General features: G+C 42.0%; 1 protein-coding gene across 1 annotated transcript in view; it reads right to left on the reverse strand.

Annotated features, from left to right (window-relative positions):
* Window positions 1–23,707, reverse strand: part of pleca (plectin a) — a 131,017-nt gene extending 107,310 nt beyond the window's left edge. The window contains exon 1 of the mRNA XM_083982186.1: window positions 23,532–23,707. Coding sequence (XP_083838312.1) covers window positions 23,532–23,616 — 85 coding nt within the window. The 5' untranslated portion in view covers window positions 23,617–23,707. The remainder of the gene's footprint in view (window positions 1–23,531) is intronic.
* Window positions 23,708–24,152: the final 445 nt, after the last annotated feature.

Consider the following 24,152-nt stretch of genomic DNA (forward strand, 5'->3'; position numbering starts at 1 on the left):
CAAAGTGTTTTTGTTCACTCCCTCCTCTCTCTCTCTCTCTCTCGCCCGCTCACACACACGCACACACGCACACACACACACACACACACACACACACACACACACACACACACACACACACACAGTCAGCAGGAAAACTGCAAAAGCCAGAGAGAGAGAGAAAGAGAGAACTCCCCCTCCCTCCTCTTCCTCCCCCTCCCCTCCCTGTCGTCCCGTCTCGTCCTCTGCGATCGAGGCGCCGCGGCCAATAACATCCCATCATGAACATGCAACATGAAGCATGGAGTCGATGTCATGAGGTTTAATGGATCATAATAATGAGAATGAAATAGTCACATGATAGAGAAACCAAACCACCACCGGACAGGGGGAAAAAACCAGACCTTTATTTTGAAAAGGTGTCGTTGTAAAATAAAAGCCTGAACGCACAGAGAGACAGACATGACTCAGCGTTTTTCCCTCTGAACCTCTCCATCACTCTGCAGCTCCTCCATATTTCATGAGTCAGCGCCGAAGCTGAAAAAATAAACTGCAACGACGACGACGATATGTTGAAGACGAGACAGAGACAGAGAGCAGGACGTGGACAAGGACGAGACGTTGGACACTGATAAAAAACTAAAATTAAAAGCTGAATGAAGCTGATCTCATCTCTGTCCAGATGTTCAGCTGCTGCTGTAACAGTCTGAACAGGTTCAAGGTGTTTCTGCTCCATCGGCTCCATCTCATCCGGTCGGTTCTGGTTTCACACCAAAGAACTGTTGATGACATATTGGCGTCCTGTCCTTCACTTTAATTTACTTTATTTGTTTATTTGAATGGGACAGTGCACCTTAAAGCAGAAGTAAGCGATCCGGTCGTTTTGGCTAATGCTGCGTTCCAGGCAGGCTTTTGAAACCGAAAATTACAGCTTCAAGTCACAACTTAGTAGCGTTCCAGGCAACCCACTCGTGTTTTTCCGACCTGTTTTACCTGTGAAAGTCACTATAACGGCCACTCGTAACTTCCGACCTGTGAAGTCGTACCAGATCAAACTGGTACGACTTCACAGGTCGGAAAAACGCGAGTTACGAGTTGCCTTGAACGCACCATAACGTCTTGTCAGCCGATGGAGTTAGCAGCCCCCGCCCTCATCATGGATCTATTGGTCCTCGTCCCTACGTCACCACATTCACGGCGTTCCTTGGCTGCACACACAGCCCTTTATGCCGTTCTCTCTCCTCATTGGATAAAACTTGTAGGATACGAGAAAAGTTTTCTCCTCGGCTCAGAGCAGAGCAGAGTGACTGACAGACCCGTGTTTCGGTCCAAACACTCTATGTAAGTGATTGCTGTCGGAAGATATAACTATTTAAGACTTATATTAACACAAAAATATCGCTTACTTCTGCTTTAATTGACATAACATGTAAATGTGCCGGATTATAGCAAGATGCTAATTTCCGTCTGTCCTCATCACCATCATTGCTGCGTCTCTCCACAAACGGTTATTTTGATAATCGATTAGTCACTGATTATTTTTGCGATTAATTCAATTCAATTTAATTCAAACAACTTTATTAATCCCACAAAGGGGCAATTCATTTCGAGCAGCAGGTTGTCGTGGTTATTCATTAGATTCACATGACGTCACTGTGTTTCTGCGCCGCCATATTTGTGTCCGAATCAGGGCAATCTGGGCACAGATCACAGCGTCACGTTACCAGAACAAGTGGAGTAGTAGGAGGAAATCAGCAAGAGACCGAAAATTGACGTTATTTGAAAGATGCCAGGATTATATTGTGCTGTTGACTGTGATAGCAGTCGCCAAAGAAACCCCGGACTGCAGTTTTATTCCATCCCAAAAGACGTAAAGTTATAGGCGGAATAAATAGTTGACTGCAGGCATCTATCAGTGGCAGCATGGGCTGTGACAAGTCTCACAAAAAGAGGGGATTCACTTTAATAACATGGTATATTGAATTCTGCATTTTGATTAGGCTACTTTCTTATTAATTACTCACTGATTCTGCATTTAGGGTCTTTTATTTCTGTATAACAGACCGTTGCTAAGTAAAACGGGCCGTTGCTAGGGACGCTGCTCTGATCAGCGGAGCAGGGCAGAAGAACTATCAAGGATTTTTACCTTGTGTTTCATTTTTACCAGCTTCAGACTAATTGTGATGTTAGAGAAATGACTTGTAGCTTGTTAGAGGGAGAGTGGAGGCTCTCTGCCTCCCTCACCGCTGCTGGAAACCAAACCTGCGATCAGAGCGGACAGAGCGGACGGGCCAGTGCAGTGTCACAGCTGTGACCAGCTGTGTCTGTGCCACCGCGAGTCCGTGACACAAACGTGTCCCGTAACCGTAGTCTCTTATGACAGACAGGACGTCATAAATGCGCACATCGTAACATTTACATGATAATTCATCAGTCTACTGATTGATTATCAAAAGCTCGTTGAAAACAACTACACACGAGTCGACCAAGAGGAGGGTGAGGAGCAAACAGCGGAGAAGTGACCGGACTAAGGACTTTGATCAACATTACGTCTCAAATTAATTAATTAATTCATAAACTGTGTAATAAGTGGGGTAATATAGAGTTTGTATGTTGTTATAGAGATATAAACCCCGACAGGATGTATGAAACCCTGTCATTTTGTCAAGAAACTGTCATTTCCATCCTGCGGTTTACATGCTGTCATATGAGGAGAGCTGTCAAATCGGACACAAATATGGCGGCGGTCCCTTCGACGTGACGTCACTGCAACCTATGAATAGCCAACATGGCCCACAATAAATACAACACACATCAGACAACAAGGAGCTTTGAAAGGATAATAATATAAAAACGCTTTTAAGAAATAAAGGAAAGAATAAAAAACCCTATGAAGAATTTAAAAGTCGACTAATAGGATAATACGTAAACTGCAGCTCTTTGCACCAGCATGGCTGTCGAGATGCAGATTTTTACATTGCACATTCTTCTCTTTTATTCTGGTAAAATGCTCCCAAACTTTGGAGCTCCGTCGCCGGTCAGCCATGATGCTGTTTGGGCTCAATGTAAAGACCGATCAGACCAGATCAGATGGAAACAGTTCAAACCTGAAAGACTCATTCAAGATGAACTCTTCTCACTGTCTGTCTTCTGTCTGGACAAAGACACAACGAGACGACTGGAGAACAAACATCTAGGAGGAAAATAATTTTAAAAAGCTGCCAGTGTAGCAGTGAGCTCAGTGAGCTGTAAATAATGAGATGCATTAATCTATAAATCTGTCTCTGGATCTGCTGCTGCTGTTTAGTTGTAATTAAAAAATAATTTCCAGGAGGACAAACAGAGGAGATCTGGATCTGATGACTCAGCACTTTTTTTTTTTACAAAACTAAATATGGCAATTTCAACAAATTAGATAATTACATTGAATTGTGCAACCATCTTTCTGAACATGATAATGACATAAATAAAGATTTACACTGCACTCACCAAGACAGTTCACATTAAAATGTTGAAATCGCTAATTAGAGCAAGAAGAGTTACGACTTCTCCACCCGCAGGAATGAACAATCATCACACAACGCCAGATAATAACACAAAGTGATCAGTGTCAATAAAACCTGAGCTGAAACTGTTCAAACAGTCTCAGTGTGTCAGTGAAGGTCACTCTGACCATGACTCAGCAGTTTCCCCAAAACCTCCAGTGGCCGACTGTCTTCAAGTCAGCAAGAGAGAAAACGCTGCTTCATCTGAGCAGGACGACGACAACAACACAACACACGACACGACACGACCTGTGTTTTTATGAGCTCGGACAGTTTCTCTTTCGTACAAATATGTAAAAATATATGCAGTGATTTCTGTTTCTCTGCAGAGTTGCTGCTGTGGTGAAAGGTAGGCCTACGGTGGCCCAGAGGGGACAACTGTCAGTGGTTCTCAAACTTTTATACATCAAGGACCCTAAACTGACACAAATTAGACCACGGACCCATTGGAAACATTTTTTTGAAGCAAACACCAGAAATACACAAATATTCGTTCTGAGACTGAAGAACGTTACTTTTTTAGTCAATGTACGTTCAAATTAGGGCCAATGGGGTGAATTTTTGGAAATATTGTAGAGAAATTTTTGATTTCTAAAAATAAAAAAAAGTTTTAAAAAAAAATCTAGAAAAAGTGGTAACATTTCTAAAAAGTAATAATAAAAAAAGTTTTTAAAAAATTCTAGAAAAAGTGGTAAAATTAATTAAAAAAAAAAAAGTTTCAAAAAAAATCTAGAAAAAGTGGTAAAATTTCTAAAAAAAAAAAAAAATCTAGAAAAAGTGGTAAAATTTCTAAAAAAAAAAATTCTAGAAAAAGTGGTAAAATTTCTAAAAAATAATAATAAAAAAAGTTTTTAAAAAATTCTAGAAAAAGTGGTAACATTTCTAAAAATAAAATAAAATAAAATAAAAAGTTTTTTTTTTAATATTCTAGAAAAAGTGGTAAAATTAAAAAAAATTAAAAAATAAAATAAATTCTAGAAAAAGTGGTAACATTTCTTAGAAAAAAAAAAAAAACATAATTTCCCCCCTTTGAGAACCATTGGGTTAAGTTGTGCAAACAGCTTCCTGTTAGTGGAGTTTGACAATAAGCTGAGTTTGTTTGGTTTATTGGAACGTCAGTATCACATTGATCATATTAGCTTAGCATTAGCCTTTAGCCTGGTCCCTCACGTTATTGTGTCCTCCAGAAACACTTCCTGTTGTGTTGGGAGTTTTTGTTAAACATGATGAAGTTGTGTTCTGAGTTTGTTTGCTTGTATCTTCTTGAGCTTCAGTGAGTTGACCCTTCAGAGCCACCGTAAAAATTATGTTTCAAGACAAAGTGTTTGCAGGATACAGAGCTGCTGCTGTGACTCAATAGCATAATATTTTCCCTGAATTTTTTCGATATGAAAACAGTCTGAACACTGAAAGTTTAATGAGACCTGGCGTGTGAAACGGAGGCGGCGGCGAGCGGTGGAGATTAGGAGGGAAGCCGGATCAGCTGTGACTCAGTGAAACAGTGAAACACACAATAGCAGCAGCTCAGTGGACGTCAGAGGAACCAGGAAACCACACGGCAGTTTAACCAGCTCTTTGTGTCCAGCTCCGATGAAGCCAGGACTGACTCACAGGCAGGATGATGGAGGCGTTTGGTTTGTTCATCATCACGCTCCTATCAAAGTCACATGATGGTTCAAACACCAGCCTAATCTTCCTCCTGGTTAACCCTCCTGTTGTTCCTTCTGGGCCAAATTGACCCAATCTGTTCCCTTCCTCCATCCTTCCTTCTTTCCCAAGGGGGGAGTTGTGGGTTCAACAAGTGAAGACCACTTCCGCGTTCAAAAAGCTGCAGTTCTCCGTCCGGCCTCTGGGGGCTGGGACCAGAAGGGAGCAACTCTCCCCCCATGTTAAAATAGCCGACTTTACAGCTTAAAAAAACATATTTACAGCCTGGTAGTCTACATTTAATTTTTTTGGTCTCTAGTTTCCACCTCCGTGAACACTGTGGGGGGGCACATTTTTTTGTACCACAACCGTTTTAGTATTGTTTAGGCTTAAAATTCGTGCATAAATTACATTGAGTGACAGCTTCACTTCTCTCCAAATATGGAAAGTAGACTCCACCTAAAATCCAAGATGGTGCAGTTCAAACCCCCGTAGTATCGGCACAAAACAGACTCCCCCAAACCAATGAGTGACATCACGGGTGCTACGTCCATCCTTTTTACAGTCTATGTTCTTTCCACAATCCTTATTCCCTTCCTTCTTTCTTTCCTTTCTCCCCTTTGTCCTTACTTCCTTCCTCTTTTGATCCAATTGACCTGATCTATTCCCCCCCCCCCCTCCCCTCCATCTTTCTTTCCTTCCCCTTTCCCTTCCTTCTTTCCCTTCTTCCTTCCTTGAACGAATCCGCTCCCTCCCTCCCTCCATCTTTCTTTCCATCATTTTCCCCTTCCTTCTTTCCACAATCCTTATTCCCTTCCTTCTTTCTTTCCTTTCTCCCCTTCGTCCTTACTTCCTTCCTCTTTTGATCCAATTGACCTGATCTATTCCCTCTCTTCTTTCCCTTCTTCCATCCTTGAACGAATCTGTTCCCTCCCTCCATCTTTCCTTCCTTTTTCCCTCCCTTCCTTTCTTCCTTCCTTCCCTTTGTCCTTACCTCTTCCTTACTTTTTGACCCGATTAACCCAATCTGTTCCCTCCCTCCTTCTATCTTACCTTCCCTTTTCCCTTCCTTCTTTCCTTCCATCTTTCCCTTTGTCCTTCCTTCTTTCCCTTCGTCCTGCCTGCCTTCCTTCCTTGACCCAGGAGGAAAACAGGAGGGTTTTTGAAGGAGGTTAAGGGTCTAAAACCACTTAGAGACAAACACCTGTAGCAGCTCAGTGACCACGGCAACAACACAGGACGCCGGTTCAACACATGAGACAGAAGTCAAATCAAAAACATGAGAAAAACATTAACGTGAAGATGAATCAGATCAGAGCTGACGTCACTGTGGAGATAAGCATCAAATGAATAAATCCTCCTTCTGTCTGGGACTCAAGTCAGTTTCTTCATATATTAATAAACTGTCAAGACTGTTTCCTGTCTTCACATCTTCAGTTATTAACTATTTAAACCTGAACTCTCCAGGTCTGGTGTCTCCTCCTCTGTGTCTCTAACCCTCCTCTCCTCCATGTGCATTTGCAGAGACTGCTTGATGAAAAATTGTCCCTGAAGGCGACGTGCATCAGCGGTTTTGCATGAATTTCCCTCTAAAACAACTCTGTCTGGTAACGTTGTGTTATTATCTCATAGCGTGGTGAACAGTGGCGGCTGGTCAATAGAGGGCGCTCGGGCGCCGCCCCCCCTGATGAAAAGCGATTTTTAATGATTATTATTTTTTCCAAAATAATAATTTAAAATTAATATTTTTTTCGTATTGTACCTGTGAATGTGATAGGAATTCTTAAAATCGAGCTGTATATAAAATAAAACCATTATTTAGAGGCTAATTTGCCTACAGGTTCATTTACTGTCTCTGTTATATCTATCGCTCTGTGTCTGGGGCGCTGGAGAAGTCGCCCGAGCAGTGTACCGGCTCAGCCAATCAGTGACTGTTGCTAAGTAAAAAATATACGGAGCAACAGGTAATTTAGCCAATCAGCGTCGTCGGATTTTATGCCTTTGGGCGCAGAAAATATCGCCCCAAACCAAACATTTTGGTCTCCCGTGGCAACCAGAAATCGAGGGGGAAATTAACCGAGGAGCTGTCCTCGGTAGCAGGATGGCTACGGAGTTTTCATCAGTTTCAAATTCTGTTTCCCGTATAATTTACTTTTTTTTTTTAAACAGTGAGGACAGATACCACACGGACTGTTACTGGAGTTAGAGACCTATTTATCTGAACGGATTACAAAACATGAACTCAAGGGACACATGAACGGTGCTGTCAGCTAACGTTAGCCAAGCTAGGCAGAAGTCAGGACTAGCAGCAGAGCTTCACAGCTGGATGAAAAACACAGTTTCACGGTGAGGAAATACAACGAACAGGTGGATAAAACTCTGTGGGCCTGTGGCGGGAGGCTGTTATGATGTGACAGGAGGCCGCGTAGTGTGTGAGAGGAGCACCGGAGGACCGGAGCACCGTTAACCGGCACGTCAGAGACTGCTCTCTCTTGATGCTCGGAGCCAACTTTTAGACTACATGCTGTTGGTTCGTCCGCGGTGCGTTCACAGCTCGTCCGAGAGCGTTTTTATTAGTTCATCCAGCTTCTGGGACACTGGACTGGACACTGTTATTCCTGAGTGACACCAGGGGAAACTCATCACCCAGGCTGTGACAGGACGTCTGTGATGCGGAGCATCAGGCTGCAGCACTGTTCAATATGTTTACAGGTGTGACCAGTACGTTCACAGTTAGACTCGTCATCAAACCTGATAATGCAGCAGTTAAGTTAACATCTCACATCAGCTAGGTCAGACCAAACTTAATCACGTTATGCTCCTCCTGTAGTGTTCCTGTCACACTTTGTCTATAGTTAACATTAATCACTGTTGTAGGTATTAACCATATTTTTGTATTAAGAGTATTTGCTAATATTTTTCATGTCCACTGTGTGCCACCAGTGAAAGACTACTGTTTGTTCATTGTCATTATCTGTCAAACTGCTGATTTATGAAGGCAAATAAATAATTAATGTTTATCCCTAAAAATGGGTATGGGGTTCTTTTATCAAGATGGTCACCAAAAACTTCAGGGACAAACAGCCCCACCTAGAATATTTTTCACCAGCCGCCACTGGTGGTGAATGTGCAGGTCACAACTTGTCCACCAGAGCGTTGTGGAGTTGTTGGATTGTGTACAGTATTTGATGAGTTTGATGAGGGAAACCAAGAAATCCCATGAGCCTCCGTAGCGTAGCTCTGAGCAGCTCACGGCTCTGCTCCGCCGTTCTAAAAATAGCTTGCACCGACAATGTAACAAACCTACTGCTATGACTATAGCGATTATGGCAATGGGCCAATTTTCCAAAATGTTGAACTATCCCTTTAAATAAAGTTATTATTATTATCAAAAAGGAAAAACCTCCTCTAACGGAGCTGATCCTTTAAATAACTAAACATGGTTTCTATCTGTCTGTGTTTGTGTGTTAGAGACCGTACATGTGCTGTTTCCTGTAAATTATTCAGAGGCTGTGATGACGTCTTCTTCAAAATCAATAGATAATCAATAGATGTTTGTGAGCCTGAGGTCAGATAACAGATCCAGTCTGAAGCGGTCAGGTCCGTCACATGACGACCACACGTTCATATCCTAATATAATAAATGTTATTAAAGGTCTGGACCTGAGCAGCTTCTTCTGTCTCTGTCTCAACGACGTCATCACATTAAAGAACAAAACCTTCAGTTTGTCCCAAATCACTCAGCTGCTTCTCCTTAATCAAATATTTCACTTATTGTGTCTCACGGGACGTTTATTGGACAGATCAAGTCCTCTGTCTCCGTCTTTGTCCTCGGATTGTTCCTAAATCCAATAAAACCTCCAAACAACCAAACTTAGCCTTTTATTGGTAGATTTCACTGTCGAGAGAAAAGCCAGAGACACGAGTCTGTGAATTCCTGAACTTTCGCTGACACCTGAACGTGTCATTATCTTCCAGCTACAGTGTCTAATAATTATGAGATTGTTGGTTGTCGACCCGTCATTAGAGGAGAAACACCGGTAACCACAGGGCTGGAGGCAGCTTGACTCCACCTGGATTACCCAGAATTCATAGTCTGCAGCCAGCTGGGGTCAACAGGTCAACGTGTCTCAGAGCTCAGAACCTGAGACACTGACAAACATCTGACTGGACCACCTTAAAAATCCTAAATAAATAAATAAATAAATAAATGTAAATGGTGTCGCTTAAAGGAGAATTCCGGCCATTTTTGACCCCTAAATCGTTGTCCTGATGGTCACCCAGTGTTGGTTGCAGTAAAAAACACGACTAAAATTGATGCATTAGTTGCAAACCGGAGTTACACCATAGCTAGATGGCGTAGGGATAGCGACAACGCTAACCCATGGGGGCAATTCTTTCAACCACAACAAACACTCAGAAAACAACAATCAAATATCCACAGAAACAAACACTTTTTCCTTGTTGTGATGATTTCTTTACTAAAATAAACGGTGGAGCAGTGCAGTGGTAATGTCCAAAATATCTCAGACCATTTATTTTTGTAAAGAAATCATCACAACAAGGAAAAAGTGTTTGTTTCTGTGGCGGGGAGAGCAGGCGCTCTGCGATGGGATAGTAATGTCTTTCCAGGATGTTTCAGAGTTCGGCTGTCTGAGGTGAGTGGCTACATGCAAAAACACAAAGTTTATACTGTTTATACTCTACACTATATGAGGTCAGTGTTGTGTCTAAGGATTCCAGTCATGTACCAGAGATATTTGATTGTTTTCTGAGTGTTTGTTGTGGTTGAAAGAATTGCCCCCATGGGTTAGCGTTGTCGCTATCCCTAGCGCCGGGTAGCCATGGTATAACTCCGGTTTGCCTGCATCAATTTTAGTTGCCTTTTTTGCTGCAACGACAACGATTTAGGGGTCAAAAATGGCACAGCAGCGCCACCTACAGCTGCAGTTCATCCTGATATAACTGTGATGTAACTGTAGGAGACGAGGATTAACTAATCATCTAATTATGAACCACGTGACAAACTGTTGAAGCCCCCCCCCCTCTCAGCTGTGTCTGAAGGAGCTCTGGTGATGACAGGAGATAAACAGCAGACAGCAGCTGATAGAACACACCCCACATACACACACACCTTCACACACACATCATCTTCTATAATAAGAACACACACTTCCTCACTTACATCAGATTAAATCCAAAACATATGTGACTGAATTTTTCTAATTCCTGCTCCATGAAGCAGAGAAAACACAGAACCACAGGGTCACGATGGAGCTGTGGAGAGGTGAAGAGGGAGAACAGGGGTCTCCAACACGTCGCTCGCCAAAGGATTAATGAATTATACATAAAGGTGAAAACTTGATTGGTCACTCGGTAAAACCTGCATCTTATAAACAGGATTCTTCCAGCCTATAGCGGCCGCCTTGGTTGAAGCGTGTGTGTGTGTGCATGGTGCCATTCACCGGAGTAGAAGATAGAAGGTGTAGAAGGTATAGACGATAGAAGGTGTAGAAGATAGAAGGAGTAGAAGATAGAAGGTGTAGAAGATAGAAGGAGTAGAAGATAGAAGGTGTAGAAGATAGAAGGTGTAGAAGGTGTAAAAGATAGAAGGTGTAGAAGATAGAAGGAGTAGAAGATAGAAGGTGTAGAAGATAGAAGGTGTAGAAGATAGAAGGTATAGAAGATAAAAGGAGTAGAAGATAGAAGGTGTAGAAGACAGAAGGTATAAGATAGAAGGAGTAGAAGATAGAAGGTATAGAAGATAGAAGGAGTAGAAGATAGAAGGTGTAGAAGGTGTAGAAGATAGAAGGACTAGAAGATAGAAGGTATAGAAGATAGAAGGAGTAGAAGATAGAAGGTGTAGAAGGTGTAGAAGATAGAAGGAGTAAAAGATAGAAGGTGTAGAAGACAGAAGGTATAAGATAGAAGGAGTAGAAGATAGAAGGTATAGAAGATAGAAGGAGTAGAAGATAGAAGGTGTAGAAGGTATAGAAGATAGAAGGAGTAGAAGATAGAAGGTGTAGAAGGTAGAAGATAGAAGGAGTAAAAGATAGAAGGAGTAGAAGATAGAAGGTGTAGAAGATAGAAGGTATAGAAGATGTAGAAGATAGAAGGTGTAAAAGATAGAAGGTATAGAAGGTGTAGAAGATAGAAGGAGTAGAAGATAAAAGGTGTAGAAGATAGAAGGACTAGAAGATAGAAGGTATAGAAGATAGAAGGAGTAGAAGATAGAAGGTGTAGAAGGTGTAGAAGATAGAAGGAGTAAAAGATAGAAGGTGTAGAAGACAGAAGGTATAAGATAGAAGGAGTAGAAGATAGAAGGTATAGAAGATAGAAGGAGTAGAAGATAGAAGGTGTAGAAGGTATAGAAGATAGAAGGAGTAGAAGATAGAAGGTGTAGAAGGTAGAAGATAGAAGGAGTAAAAGATAGAAGGAGTAGAAGATAGAAGGTGTAGAAGATAGAAGGTATAGAAGATGTAGAAGATAGAAGGTGTAAAAGATAGAAGGTATAGAAGGTGTAGAAGATAGAAGGAGTAGAAGATAAAAGGTATAGAAGATAGAAGGAGTAGAAGATAGAAGGTATAGAAGATAGAAGGAGTAGAAGATAGAAGGAGTAGAAGATAGAAGGTGTAGAAGATAGAAGATGTAGAAGGTGTAGAAGATAGAAGATGTAGAGATAGAAGGTATAGAAGATAGAAGGAGTAGAAGATAGAAGGAGTAGAAGATAGAAGGAGTAGAAGATAGAAGGTGTAGAAGATAGAAGGTGTAAAAGATAGAAGGTGTAGAAGATAGAAGATGTAGAGATAGAAGCTAAGGTGTAGTAGACGGTGTAGTAGAGGTGGAGCTGAGTGGATGTTTCTGTTTCATGCAGCTGTTCACTGTGTCAACACTCAGTCTGAACCGGAGCCAAAGTCTCATGTCCCTCTTAATCAGAGGTGGAGGACCTGATACCACCACCCAGACCCCCTCCTCCCCCTACACCCCCTCTAACACCACCCCCACCCTCCACTGCCCCCCTACACCCCCTCCTCCCCCCCTCTGGGATGTGGATGTTCCCAATCCCTCTACCAGTTGGACCAGGACCAGTGGAGCCGTCCGTCCCTTCATTAAACTGATATTAAAGTCCATGAGCAGTTGTTGCAGCTCATCTCAACACACAGACACACAGAGATATGAGCTATAAATAACCTGCTCTCTGAGGCCCCGCCCCCACAGACGACATCGGCAAAGTGTCAATCACGACGTCACGCAGCTCAGTCACACGTTCCTGCTTCAGAACCAGAGTTAAAGCAGAAGTAAGCGGAATGTTTGTGTTAAAGGGACAACGAGGAGTTTTGGAAAAGCAAAGTGTTTTCACACTACATTTATGAGCCTCCGCGCGCACCGTAAAATTCTTTGACCGGCGCAAGACAGACTCATGTTTTCATTCATCAATAATTAAAGTCAGAGGTTCAAAGACGATCACATACCGTCGTAGTTCCGACCATAAACGGCGATTCGGCGGCGTTATTCTCATGACTCGCCACGAAACCAAAAGTAAAGAAACGCTGGTCGGCTCGCCCAGCATTTCCGCCACCACTAATAATAACAAAATAACGATAGAGACAAAACGATATATTTATTGAAAATGGGCCCATTAACAAGTGTGGGTAACGTAGATTCATCCACATTAACCTGAGACTTTTTTATAACCGAATAGAAACTCCTCGTTGTCCCTTTAAATATAAGTCTTAAATAGTTCTATCTTCCAACAGCAATCACTTAGGAGAAACAACTATTCTTGTATCCTACAACCATTTATCCAATGAGGAGAGAGAACGGCATAAAGGGGCGGTCCTCTCTGTGTGTGCAGCCAAGGGATGTGCGTGAATGTGGTGGGTCAATGGACCAATAGATCCATGACGAGGGCGGGGACTGCTGACTCCATCGGCTGACAGGAAGTTAGCCAAAACCACCGGATCGCTTACTTCTGCTTTAAGACTGTTTAAAAACCTCATTGATAGAACAGAAGCATCAATAAGATCCAGAGGTGTTTATTATTGATCGGTGGTTTGATCGTTGACAGGTCTGACGATGATGATGATGATGATGATGATGAGGATGAGGATGAGGATGAGGATGAGGATGAAGACCATGACCGTGTCTGAAAGCTCCAGAGAGACGGAGTCACTTCTTTAAATAAACGTCAGCTCTCATTAACTCTCAGGTCTGTGACACATTAATCCTCCATTCAAACACATTAATCCAGTCTCAGTTACAGAGCGTCTCTCCCCCCCCCGTCCTCCCCCGTCCTCCCCCGTCCTCCCCCGTCCCATCACCGCGCTGAGTTCACTTGTCAGTGGTTCCCGTGGGGATTTGCAGTTCTCTGCAGAGTGAAACTGAGACAGACTGGACTGGACCTGCTGGTGTGAGTCTGAACTTCCTGATGAGTCACAGAAGATAAACAACATGAGACACACGTCTAAACAAAACTGACCCTCACAACACAACAACACAATACCACAACATGACGCAACGCAACACAATGCAACGCAACATGAAACACACGTCTAAACAAAACTGACCCTCAAAACACAACAACACAACACAACACAATACCACAACATGACGCAACGCAACATAAGACACACGTCTAAACAAAACTGACCCCCACAACAAAACACAACGCAACCCAACAACACAACACAACACAATGCAACGACACAACACAACATGAGAAACACGTCTAAACAAAACTGACCTCGAGCACAACACGACGACACAAAACACACAGTTCATTCTTACATCCTGAGGAGGAAACAGAAGGTAACACTAATCATACACAGTTATTATCACACACCTACACACACACACAGCGTGTAGTGAACACACACACACACACACACACACACACACACACACACACACACACACACACACACACACACACACACACACGCACACACACACACACACACACACACACACACACACACACACACACACAGACAGCGTGTGGTCTGTCACACCTGTGTGAGGTCTCAGACAGGTGTGAGGACTCGGTGATGAACAGACTCTGAGTGCAGGTGTGAACATGTGGAGGTGAAATATGAGTGTGTCCTCCGTCCTCACTGAGACGTCGACTAACAGGAAGCCAGACGCCATTTGTCTCCGGTCCACAGAGACCGAGGACAGACAGACCGTCCAGTAGCTCAGCTACTTCGCTTCAACTGTACTGATGACATAGCAGATCAATAAATGTAATACACGACGCTGTGTCCCGATTCAGGGGCTGCAGCCTTCGGAGGACCCAGCCTACGCGGTCTCCGGAGGCAACGGCTTCGGAGACTCCTCCGTCGGCTGCATCAACCGTCGGTAAACGGGACGGTCTAGCCTTCAGAGCATTTCCTGATCCGAACGTAAACAACGACCGAACGTTAAACATTTAAAAGTGGCGCTTGCAACGGCTCTACCGCTCCTCCGCTTCTCACTTCTTCTTTTTTTTTAAAGAAGTAGAATCAATACAAGGGCAGTTATCATTAATATACTAAACAAACCATTGAACAGCAGCCAGGGGGGTAGGCTGTTAAGGCTGTTAAGTGAATAGAGAAAGTAATGTGTTTTCATAGCTTTCTTATTAAAAGTTGTCACAGATGCTTTGCCTCTGCTCCTCACCTATGCGGCGAGAGCTCAGCTCAGCGGGCGACCGAGCCTCTAAGCCGGCCGCAGAGCCGGGTTACCGTGGCTACAGCACAGAGCTGCTAACGTTTGATAGCTAGCGGGCTACGTTGCTAATAACAACAATGGTGAGCAAAGCATCTTGGGATACGGGAGGCCGCGAAGGATAGTAGCGGTGCATCCTCCGAATGCAGGGGAAAGGAGGACGCATTTGTAGGACCCTTTGAATTTAGACGAATTGGGACAGCCTTCGCGCAGCGCTGTGACGTAATCAGCCTTCAAATCCACCCTCCGAAGGATGCAGCCCCTGAATTGGGACACAGCTACAGTATCGATAACGTCTCTGTATCTTCACGCTGGTCCTGTTGCTCCGCTGCTAATCAGACACTGGCTCCTGGTAGCAAGCTAGTAGGAAATGTTTATGTGTTGCCTGGCAACAGCCTTGTCTCCCTTCCAGCTGCAGAGCTATTTATGTTGGTGGAGCCAAATAAATGATTAAATAAACCAACAAATAATAATCTCTTGTAGTTTATTACTGTTAACTAAAAAAATGTGCTCGTAGCACTGTTGTATAAAAGCAGAAGTAAGCGATCCGGTGGTTTTGGCTAACTTCCTGTCAGCCGATGGAGTTAGCAGTCCCTGCCCTCGTAACCTACGTCACCACATTCACGCGCATCCCTTGGCTGCACACACAGAGAGGACTGCCCCTTTATGCCGTTCTCTCTCCTCATTGGATAAAGGTTGTAGGATACAAGGAAAGTTTTCTCCTCGGCTTACAGCAGAGCAGAGTGACTGACAGACCCGTGTTTCAGACCAAACACTCTATGTACATGATTGCTGTCGGAAGATAGAACTATTTAAGACTTATATTAACACAAACATTCCGCTTACTTCTGCTTTAAAGAAAAATCACAGTGTGTGTGTGTGTGTGTGTGTGTGTGTGTGTGTGTGTGTGTGTGTGTGTGTGGTATTTTGAGGGCATAACAGAGCAGGTCTCTAACTATTTCTGAATTTGAGGTCAAGTTGCATGAAACTGATCTGAAGACAGTGACTGGAAGTGGGTATGTGGGAGGTGGGGGGGGGGGGGGGGGGGGGGGGGGGGCTGACTCTCACTCTCATCTTCCTCATCATCATCATAATAGCCTGAAGTTTACTTTACTGCAACCAAAATCAAATTTATTGTAAGGATCAAAACAAAATTATAATGAATGATATGTTTCTGCAATTCACATTGCAATTTTCTATAACGGTACGTTGGTGCCTTCAGGCAACAGGTGCATTTCAACAAGTTTCCATTATTTCATAAGCAAATAAATTGCATGGACCTATTAAAAATTAAACTTTACTAGTGTACACTACAAAAACTCAAAATCTTACCAAGAATATTTGTCTTATTTCTAGTCAAAACAAATCTCATTATACCTAAAATATGTATATTTATACATATACAATACACAGTTATACATTAAAAAGTAGCTTGTTTCTGTTTTTTCTACTTATTTCAAGTCTATTTTCACTTGAAATTAGTAGAAAAATCTGTTAGTGGAGCAAGTTTTTCTTTCTTATTACAAACACACAAAAAAACTTGCTTTCACTGGCAGATTTTTCTACTCATTTCAAGCGAAACTTAGTTTGAAACAAGTGAAAATGATCTAAAAACAAGTTACTTTTTAGGTGACGAGTCTTATTTAAAGTGGAAAGAGATTAGTTTTGACTAGAAATGAGACAAATATTCTTGGAAAGATTTGGAGTTTTTCCAGTTTTCCAGATGAAAAAGGGCCAGGAAGTTACTGTATGTTTTCAGACCGTTTTAGTGGAGCAAAATGGAAAACCAGTTTCCTTAAAAAGTCTACAATAAAGGGTTTCGGTGTGGCTTCCTGAAAGTCATGTGATACATTAAAGCATTGTGATTGGTTCTCTATGGTCTTCCCTCTTGTTTTAAAGTATTACAGCATTTAAATGAATGCATTGTGATAAACACTGAGGAGACCAGACTGTAGGAATAAAGACTGTGAAGAATGTCTTTGATGAGCACAATTTATTATTATTAATGGGCTTTAGTCTAGTGTGGGCAGTGATGACCCCGGTGATATTACAGTAGTTTATTTATGGATAAACCATTCCATAATATAACATAATGTAAACTTCAGTGTTGATCATGTGACGTTTTTAACCCAGTAGCAGAGCTCAGTGTTTGTGCAGCAGCTAAAAGCTCCAGAGGTTTTTAATGAAGAGATCTCCTCCAGCCGACAGATCGATACAGACCGGTGTGGTCGACTCCTCCTCATCATCATCATCATCATCATCATCATCCGTCTTCTCTGCAGCTAAATGTCAAAGTGTTTTCAGTTTGTCTTTGATCCACAGTAACCTGAAGACTGACAGAGTGCATCCTGGGTATTTAAAGCTGCTGCTGCTGCGTGTCTGTACAGTTCCCATAATAAACACCGAGCTGCAGAGGAAGCTCAACATCACCTGTTGCTATAACTTAGCCTATGTAAATGCTGCTCGACAGCTGCTACACACACACACACACACACACACCCACACACACACACACCACAACCTGTTTGTTATGAGATTGAGCCATAATGTACCACAGAGTCGTGTACATGAGCTACAGTATTCCTGTAATCAGGAGGAGCGTCATGAATTTTGGACGCGTGTCAACGACGACGGCAGTAAAAATAGAAGAGAATTCATCGGCTCAGCAGCAGCGGAGCGGAATGATCTGATACAGGTTCAACATGACACACACACACACACACACACACACACAGACACAGGCTGGACGCTGCTCTGACTCGCTATCGGAAAATCAAAGACGAGACAGATGTTGCTGAGAGACAGATGTTGCTGAGGGCTGCAGCTGTGAACCACCAGACATCACATGACACGATGTTATTGTGATTTTACGTGTTGGTGAAAAATCTACATTGTGATTTATGATCTTGAATCAATGCATGAATTTATTTCGAACGTGTCTAAAATGAAAAAATATGTATATACGTATATATCAGAGGAGGCTGGTCCATTGAGGCAGAGGAGGTTGGTCCTCCTCTATTTTTGAGAGGCAAAAGGAAAATTTATTTTTTATTTAAGAAAGAGTAACTGGTTGAAATAAATCATTACCAAATCTCAGTATAATTTATAAAATATTATATATGTATTTTATCATAAAAAAAGTTTGTTTTTTGGAAGAAAATCCACTTAAAACGGCTCAACTGCGCCGCCAGCAGGCTCAGGTGACAGAGCAGGCTGTGTGAGGAGCAGGGAGCAGGAAGGTGGGGGCTCTACGGAGGTGGCAAGATTTTTACCTCCCTAACTGGCCTCGGGGCGGGATCTTCTTCCATTGACTCAATGCATTTAGGATGTCTTCATCCTGACCTGTGATTGGCTAAGACACGTAAAATGACGTCATGACGGAGGAGGCTCTTCTGTACCAATCAGCAATCAGAACACAAGATTGACAGCAGGTTGGTCCAATGACAGTTCTCCAACCCCCCTTGGTTACTGTTGCTATGTGCGCCAAACTTTCACTCCCAGCCGTGCTGCTTATGCTGCTCCTAGCACAAGAAATACGGAGTTTTCAGAGATATTGGCATCGATTTGAAAGGAAATATCAGCAGATTTCTGGATAAACTGTTAGGAGATATCAGAGAGAAGCAGTCAGAGAGATTGTTAATAGTTTTCAGTTACGTGACCTGGGCAGCTGGAGGGTAAACAAAGACACGACCGGACTTTTTTTTTTTTTCTCCGCCATCAGCTCAGGTAAAAGCATAGCTATATCTAAGAGGTAAAAGCCAAATATGTATGTAATTTGAGTGGAACACTTTGTTTTGTTATTAATAATTACAGATTTTCATGGTTTTTGTTTTTCCTTTTTAAATCAGAGGGTGTAAATCCCCACTGTGGCATTTACAGGTGTTGAACACTGGCCTGCTTTTTTTTTTTTTTACATCCCACATCCAAGATCATGGCTCTGTCTTTTTCATTAGGCCTGTGTTAATCTGAAAACAGTAAGATTTAATAAAATTATGTTGTTTTTAAGAAATCTTGTAAGACATTGTTTTACTGTTTAATTTTCATTGAATATAATAAAGTAGGGAGAAGTAGTGCTATAAAATAAAATGAGGCCGTGGACTGGTGTTCCTCCTGTCCTCCCTAATTTTTTCAGTCACCAGCCGCCACTGGTATATATATATACATATATACTGTATATTACGACGGAGTATTAGGGCCACATTGAGAGAGAAAAAAAACAGACTTCGAGAAAAAAGCCATAATATAACAAAAAATAATAAGCATCATCAAATGATAATAAGCACAAGTTCGAAGTATGCACTTAAAAAAAAATCCCACCCCTTTCTGCTCATCATGGTCTACCTATCTATCTATCTATCTATCTATCTATCTATCTATCTATCTATCTATATAAATATCTATCTATATAAATATCTGTATCAATAAAAATATAAACCATCTTTTTGTTCCTATAAATAATTTCCCCGGAGACAAACATCTGTCAGCATCTGTTTTATCTAATCAGATAAAGTTCTTGTCTGAAATATTCAATAAAAGATCAATACTGGATGTCCATGTATTGATACAATATTGACAAACAATAATAGGCTACAATACATCATGATACCAGAGTGAAGGAACCAGAGTTTGATGCTGAACTCAGAGTTTCAGACAGTCTGTTCTCCGACCCCAACTCATACAAACATCTAGAGATGAAGCAACACACACACACACACACACACACTGCTGACATCGCAGGACAAAGCAAAACAATAAACAGACGATAAACTGAGCTTCACATAATAAACAGCTCCATTTTCCTCTGGAGGTGAAACATCTAAAACAAACAGCTGCAAGTCAAAACCCGAATCGAACCCCAAACATAAATGAACAGAAACATGAAGAACAGATCCCAAGCATCTGGCATGGACACAAAACCAGGCTATACATATATCATATCTGATATATTCTCATTTAGTGTGAAGGCACCACTTATGAAAAACAAAGTTACATGTTATTTATATTCATTATGTTCTTCTTTAATTTTATTTTCATTGAGAAGATTTACAGTAGCCTACGCTGGCGGTTAAATTTTCCAATTAAAACAATGTCTGTTTTAGTCCGATCAGTAAATGTCAATACTGTTAGGCCGGGCTGCAACATGTTTTAAACTTTGTTTGAATTTGACACTTTGACCCTGGTTTATTATACTGTCATTATAATGTCAAGAAATAGCCTAGAAATAACGGCCAGTTTCATAGTAATGTCATTTTTTCATGAAGGCAAAAGATTACTCATGCTTTGAATTTTTTTTTGATGAACTGTAATAAGAGAGAGAACCAGGAAGTGAGATCCTGGTAGAGGAGGGGGGGTGGGGGGGGGTTAAGGGGGGTTATGGGGGGTGAGGGGGGGTGTGGTTGGTACCGGACCGGTGCCAGAGGATCACCAGGATCACCGCCACAGTGACACACACACAGTGGGCGACCGCATGGGAAAGAAAGTGAGCGGAGCGCTGTGATTGGACGGAGCGCCGGCGTTCCCAGAGAGAGAGCAGGACGGTTTGTCCTCCGTCTGTTGGAGCTGCTGCTGCTGCTGCTGCCGTGGAAACCATGCCCACGGTTTTTTATTTAGGGACTATTTTTAGTCCCGGGATTCTGAAGAGTCTCCGCGTAACAATGCACTGATTTATACTGAGTCCCACACACACACACACACACACACACTGTACAGACTGTGTAAACTGTACAACACTACACACTCCACACACACACACTGTTGTGTACACAGCTGGTCCAGATGTTGCTGACGGAGGATCAATGATCCTGAAAGATCTCAAACCGAGTTCAGCTGTAAATATGAGTTTTAATATGAATCCAGTGTCAACGTAAAACACTTAAAGGGATAGTTCAACATTTTGTCGGATTGGCCCATTGCCATAATCCCTATAGTCATAGCAGTAGGTTCGTTACCTTTAATTGTCGGTGCAAGCTATTTTTAGAATGGCGGAGCAGAGCCGTGAGCTGCTCAGAGCTACGCTGCGGAGGCTCATTATGGGATTTCTTGGTTTCCCTCATCAAACTCATCAAATACACAATCCAACAACTCCACAACGCTCTGGTGGACAAGTTGTGAGCTGCACATTCACCACGCTATGAGATAATAACACAACGTTACCACACAGAGTTTTTGTAGAGGGAAATTCATGCAAAACCACTGATGCACGTTGCCTTCAGGGACAGTTTTTCAGCTTATCAAAATAAAGAGTTTGAGAAACTGTGACGGTTCGATCTTCATCCCTGCAGTTTGATTTCAGATTGTGATTAAATGTGTAAAAAGCTACGACGTCGTCAGTCAAATGAAACTCTGTCTCCTCTCTCTTGTTAACGAGTCAGTGAACGCATCGCTGCACTGAGGTCACGACCTTCCAGGTTTCACACTGGTCTAATTCACTCTCATAAATCAAGTGAGTAAATGAGCTGCAGCAGCAGAGGAGGAGGAGGAGGAGGAGCTCCAGCTCCAGCTTCCTCTCGAACAGGATCCTGCTGTGATCATCGACTGCCTGAAACATACTGTAACTTACAGGTATGGTGGTCTCTAGATCTCTTTATGGAGCTTTTTTTTAAAAAACTAAATTGTTTAAAATCTGATTGCAGCCAATTAATTAAACGCTTTTTCACAAAAATGAAAAAAAGTCAGTCATCTGAGGAACATGTTTGTAGTCAATTGGATGGTGACGTGTCAATCATTAATTCTCTGTCCCTCCCTCCTCTTCGTGCACTAATCGTACGCATGCTTCAGTCTTCAACGAGTTACAATGGAGGAAAAGACAACGATCAGTGATCCAGTAGCACACTGAAGTCTGGTAGCTCTGAGCAGGATGGTTTATTATGATGTCAGCTGTTGTAGTGACCCTTTACTTCAGGCTACAGGCAGCTAATTACATGATAATGTCAGGAAATAGCCGAGAAATAACAGTCAATTTCATAGTAATGTCATGTTTTTCATAATAGATTACACATGCTTTTCCTGCTTTGAATTTTTTGGGAAAGGCCAGAATTTTTCTCCACCAAGTCGTTGAAATTGACTGTTATTTCTTGGCTATTTCTTGACATTATCACATAATTAACAACCTGTATATTAAAGGGTTACCCGTGTTTTCCTTCACCTCAATGAGCCGTGAGAAAAAGCTAAAGGAAACTTATTGATGCTGCGCAGTGACACGCGACAGTATCGTAGGAATCCGCGTCACTCACATTGGGAATTACAACACTGACTTGTGTATTTTCTAAATGCGAAAACCAATAGAGGACTCACGCACATCCACGAAATCTAAAAGCTGGGAGCCTGATAAAAAAACGTAGGTGGTGTTGAGCCATGTACAGTATTAGTCCAGTCATTTTATGAGAAAAGGTTGAACAAATTGCAACAGAAACACAGAAACATATCCCATTTATACGCATATAAAAAAAGAATTTTCAATCTTGAAAAATTGCAGTCATCTTGAAATTTAAAGTGGTTTCTTGTCGGTTGACCGATGGAGTCAACTCATTCCAATTTTCATGCCGGTACCACCACAGCAACTTCATATATACATACCGTCAAAACAATGGAATGTATGCACATTTATGCAAATTTATGCAAATGTGCATGTTAACAAAGAATTTCAAAAAACTTGTAATACATTTTTTGTTTGTCTTAATGTAAGTAATCAACTCAGTAATTTTCATGGAGATATCTAAAGTTTAAAAATGTTACCCTATTCACGTGAAGTTTCTTTTTTACATGCGTATAAATGGGATATGTTTGGGTCTTTTTTCGAAACTTTCCCCTAATGGGATTCTTCGGGGCTTTTTTTCCCTCACTCAGGACATGCTGAGGATACAAAATCAGTTGAGTTTGCTTCTGTTGCAATTTGTTTAACGTTGACCCCTTTTTTGGCCTAAGATTACTGGACTATACTATGTATTTGGTAGAGTGACTAGAGGTACAACATCATTCTCCTGGTCGATGGTCTTATTGTTCATTTGCCGCCGCTGTGAGATTTCTGTTTATTTCCTGTTACTTTGGTGACTTAGTTATCTGTTGGACCTTTCTCACACCTGATCTGATGCATTGAGACGCCTCTTATCCCCATGGCTTGTCTTATATTGTATAATATTATATTATATCACATGACCGTATATGTTTGTCATGTGATTTCTGTAGTATGGTTTTGTGAGCATGCAACTGCACATGTTTCTTTTTGTATAATAGCCTATGTGTGTGTACATAAGGGTTTTTATCATTGATAGATGTGGAAATATTTATATATCTGTTATCACTGTAAGAGCCTTGTTCTCATCCAGGACCTCCAGGGAAACTGTGTGTCAGTGACCTCCAGTGACCTCTGTCTGTCTCACTGACTGGGTTTCATTCATTCACTTATCACAACTGTAAACACACACACACACTCTGTTTATTCTAATGACATCATCATCATCATCATCATCATCATGAAACCATTCAACTCATTTAACCCAACAGAGATCCAGTCACATGTTCAACCTCATGTCAAAATGGAGTTAATTAACACTGTTAGATGATCTGGGTTTACTACATCACACACACACACACACACACATTACCAGTGGAGCATGTACAGTAGAAACGTGTGTGTGTGTGTGTGTGTGTGTGTACCTTTGTACTTCTCCCTGACGCTCTCGTAGGCCTGGACGTACTCCTGCTCCTCAGGCAGACGCTGCCCCGGGTCGACCATGGACATGCTGACTGATCCTGGGTCAGAACTCAACTACCAGCTCAACTTTATCTCTTCAACTTTCTCTTTAACTTTCCACTGGCTCTGTAACCCCCCCACACACCACTCACCCCCCTCACCTCCTCACCCCTCCCTCCTCCTCTCTGATAACACCCACCTGTCTGTCTGACTGACTGACTGTCCACCTGTCTCTCTCTCTGTCTCTGTCTCTCTGTCTGTCTTCCCTCTGAAGCTGCACCGTTCAGCAGACCACCACCACTCCTCTGCTTGAGAAATACCCACACACACACACACACACACACACACATGCACAGAGACACACACTGACACACACACTGACACACATACCCACACACTCAGACACTTATCAGACCCTCCTCTTAAAGGCACAGAGGCCAACACACTATAAACAGCACTGCAAAAACTCTAAATCTTACTAAGAATATTTGTCTAATTTCTAGTCAAAATGTCATTTCCAGTCAAAACAAATCTAATTCTACTTAAAATAAGACTCATCACATTAAAAGTAGCTTGTTTTTAGA

Source organism: Trachurus trachurus, assembly GCF_905171665.1.
Source record: "Trachurus trachurus genome assembly, chromosome: 11".
In the NCBI taxonomy this organism is placed as follows: Eukaryota; Metazoa; Chordata; class Actinopteri; order Carangiformes; family Carangidae; genus Trachurus; species Trachurus trachurus.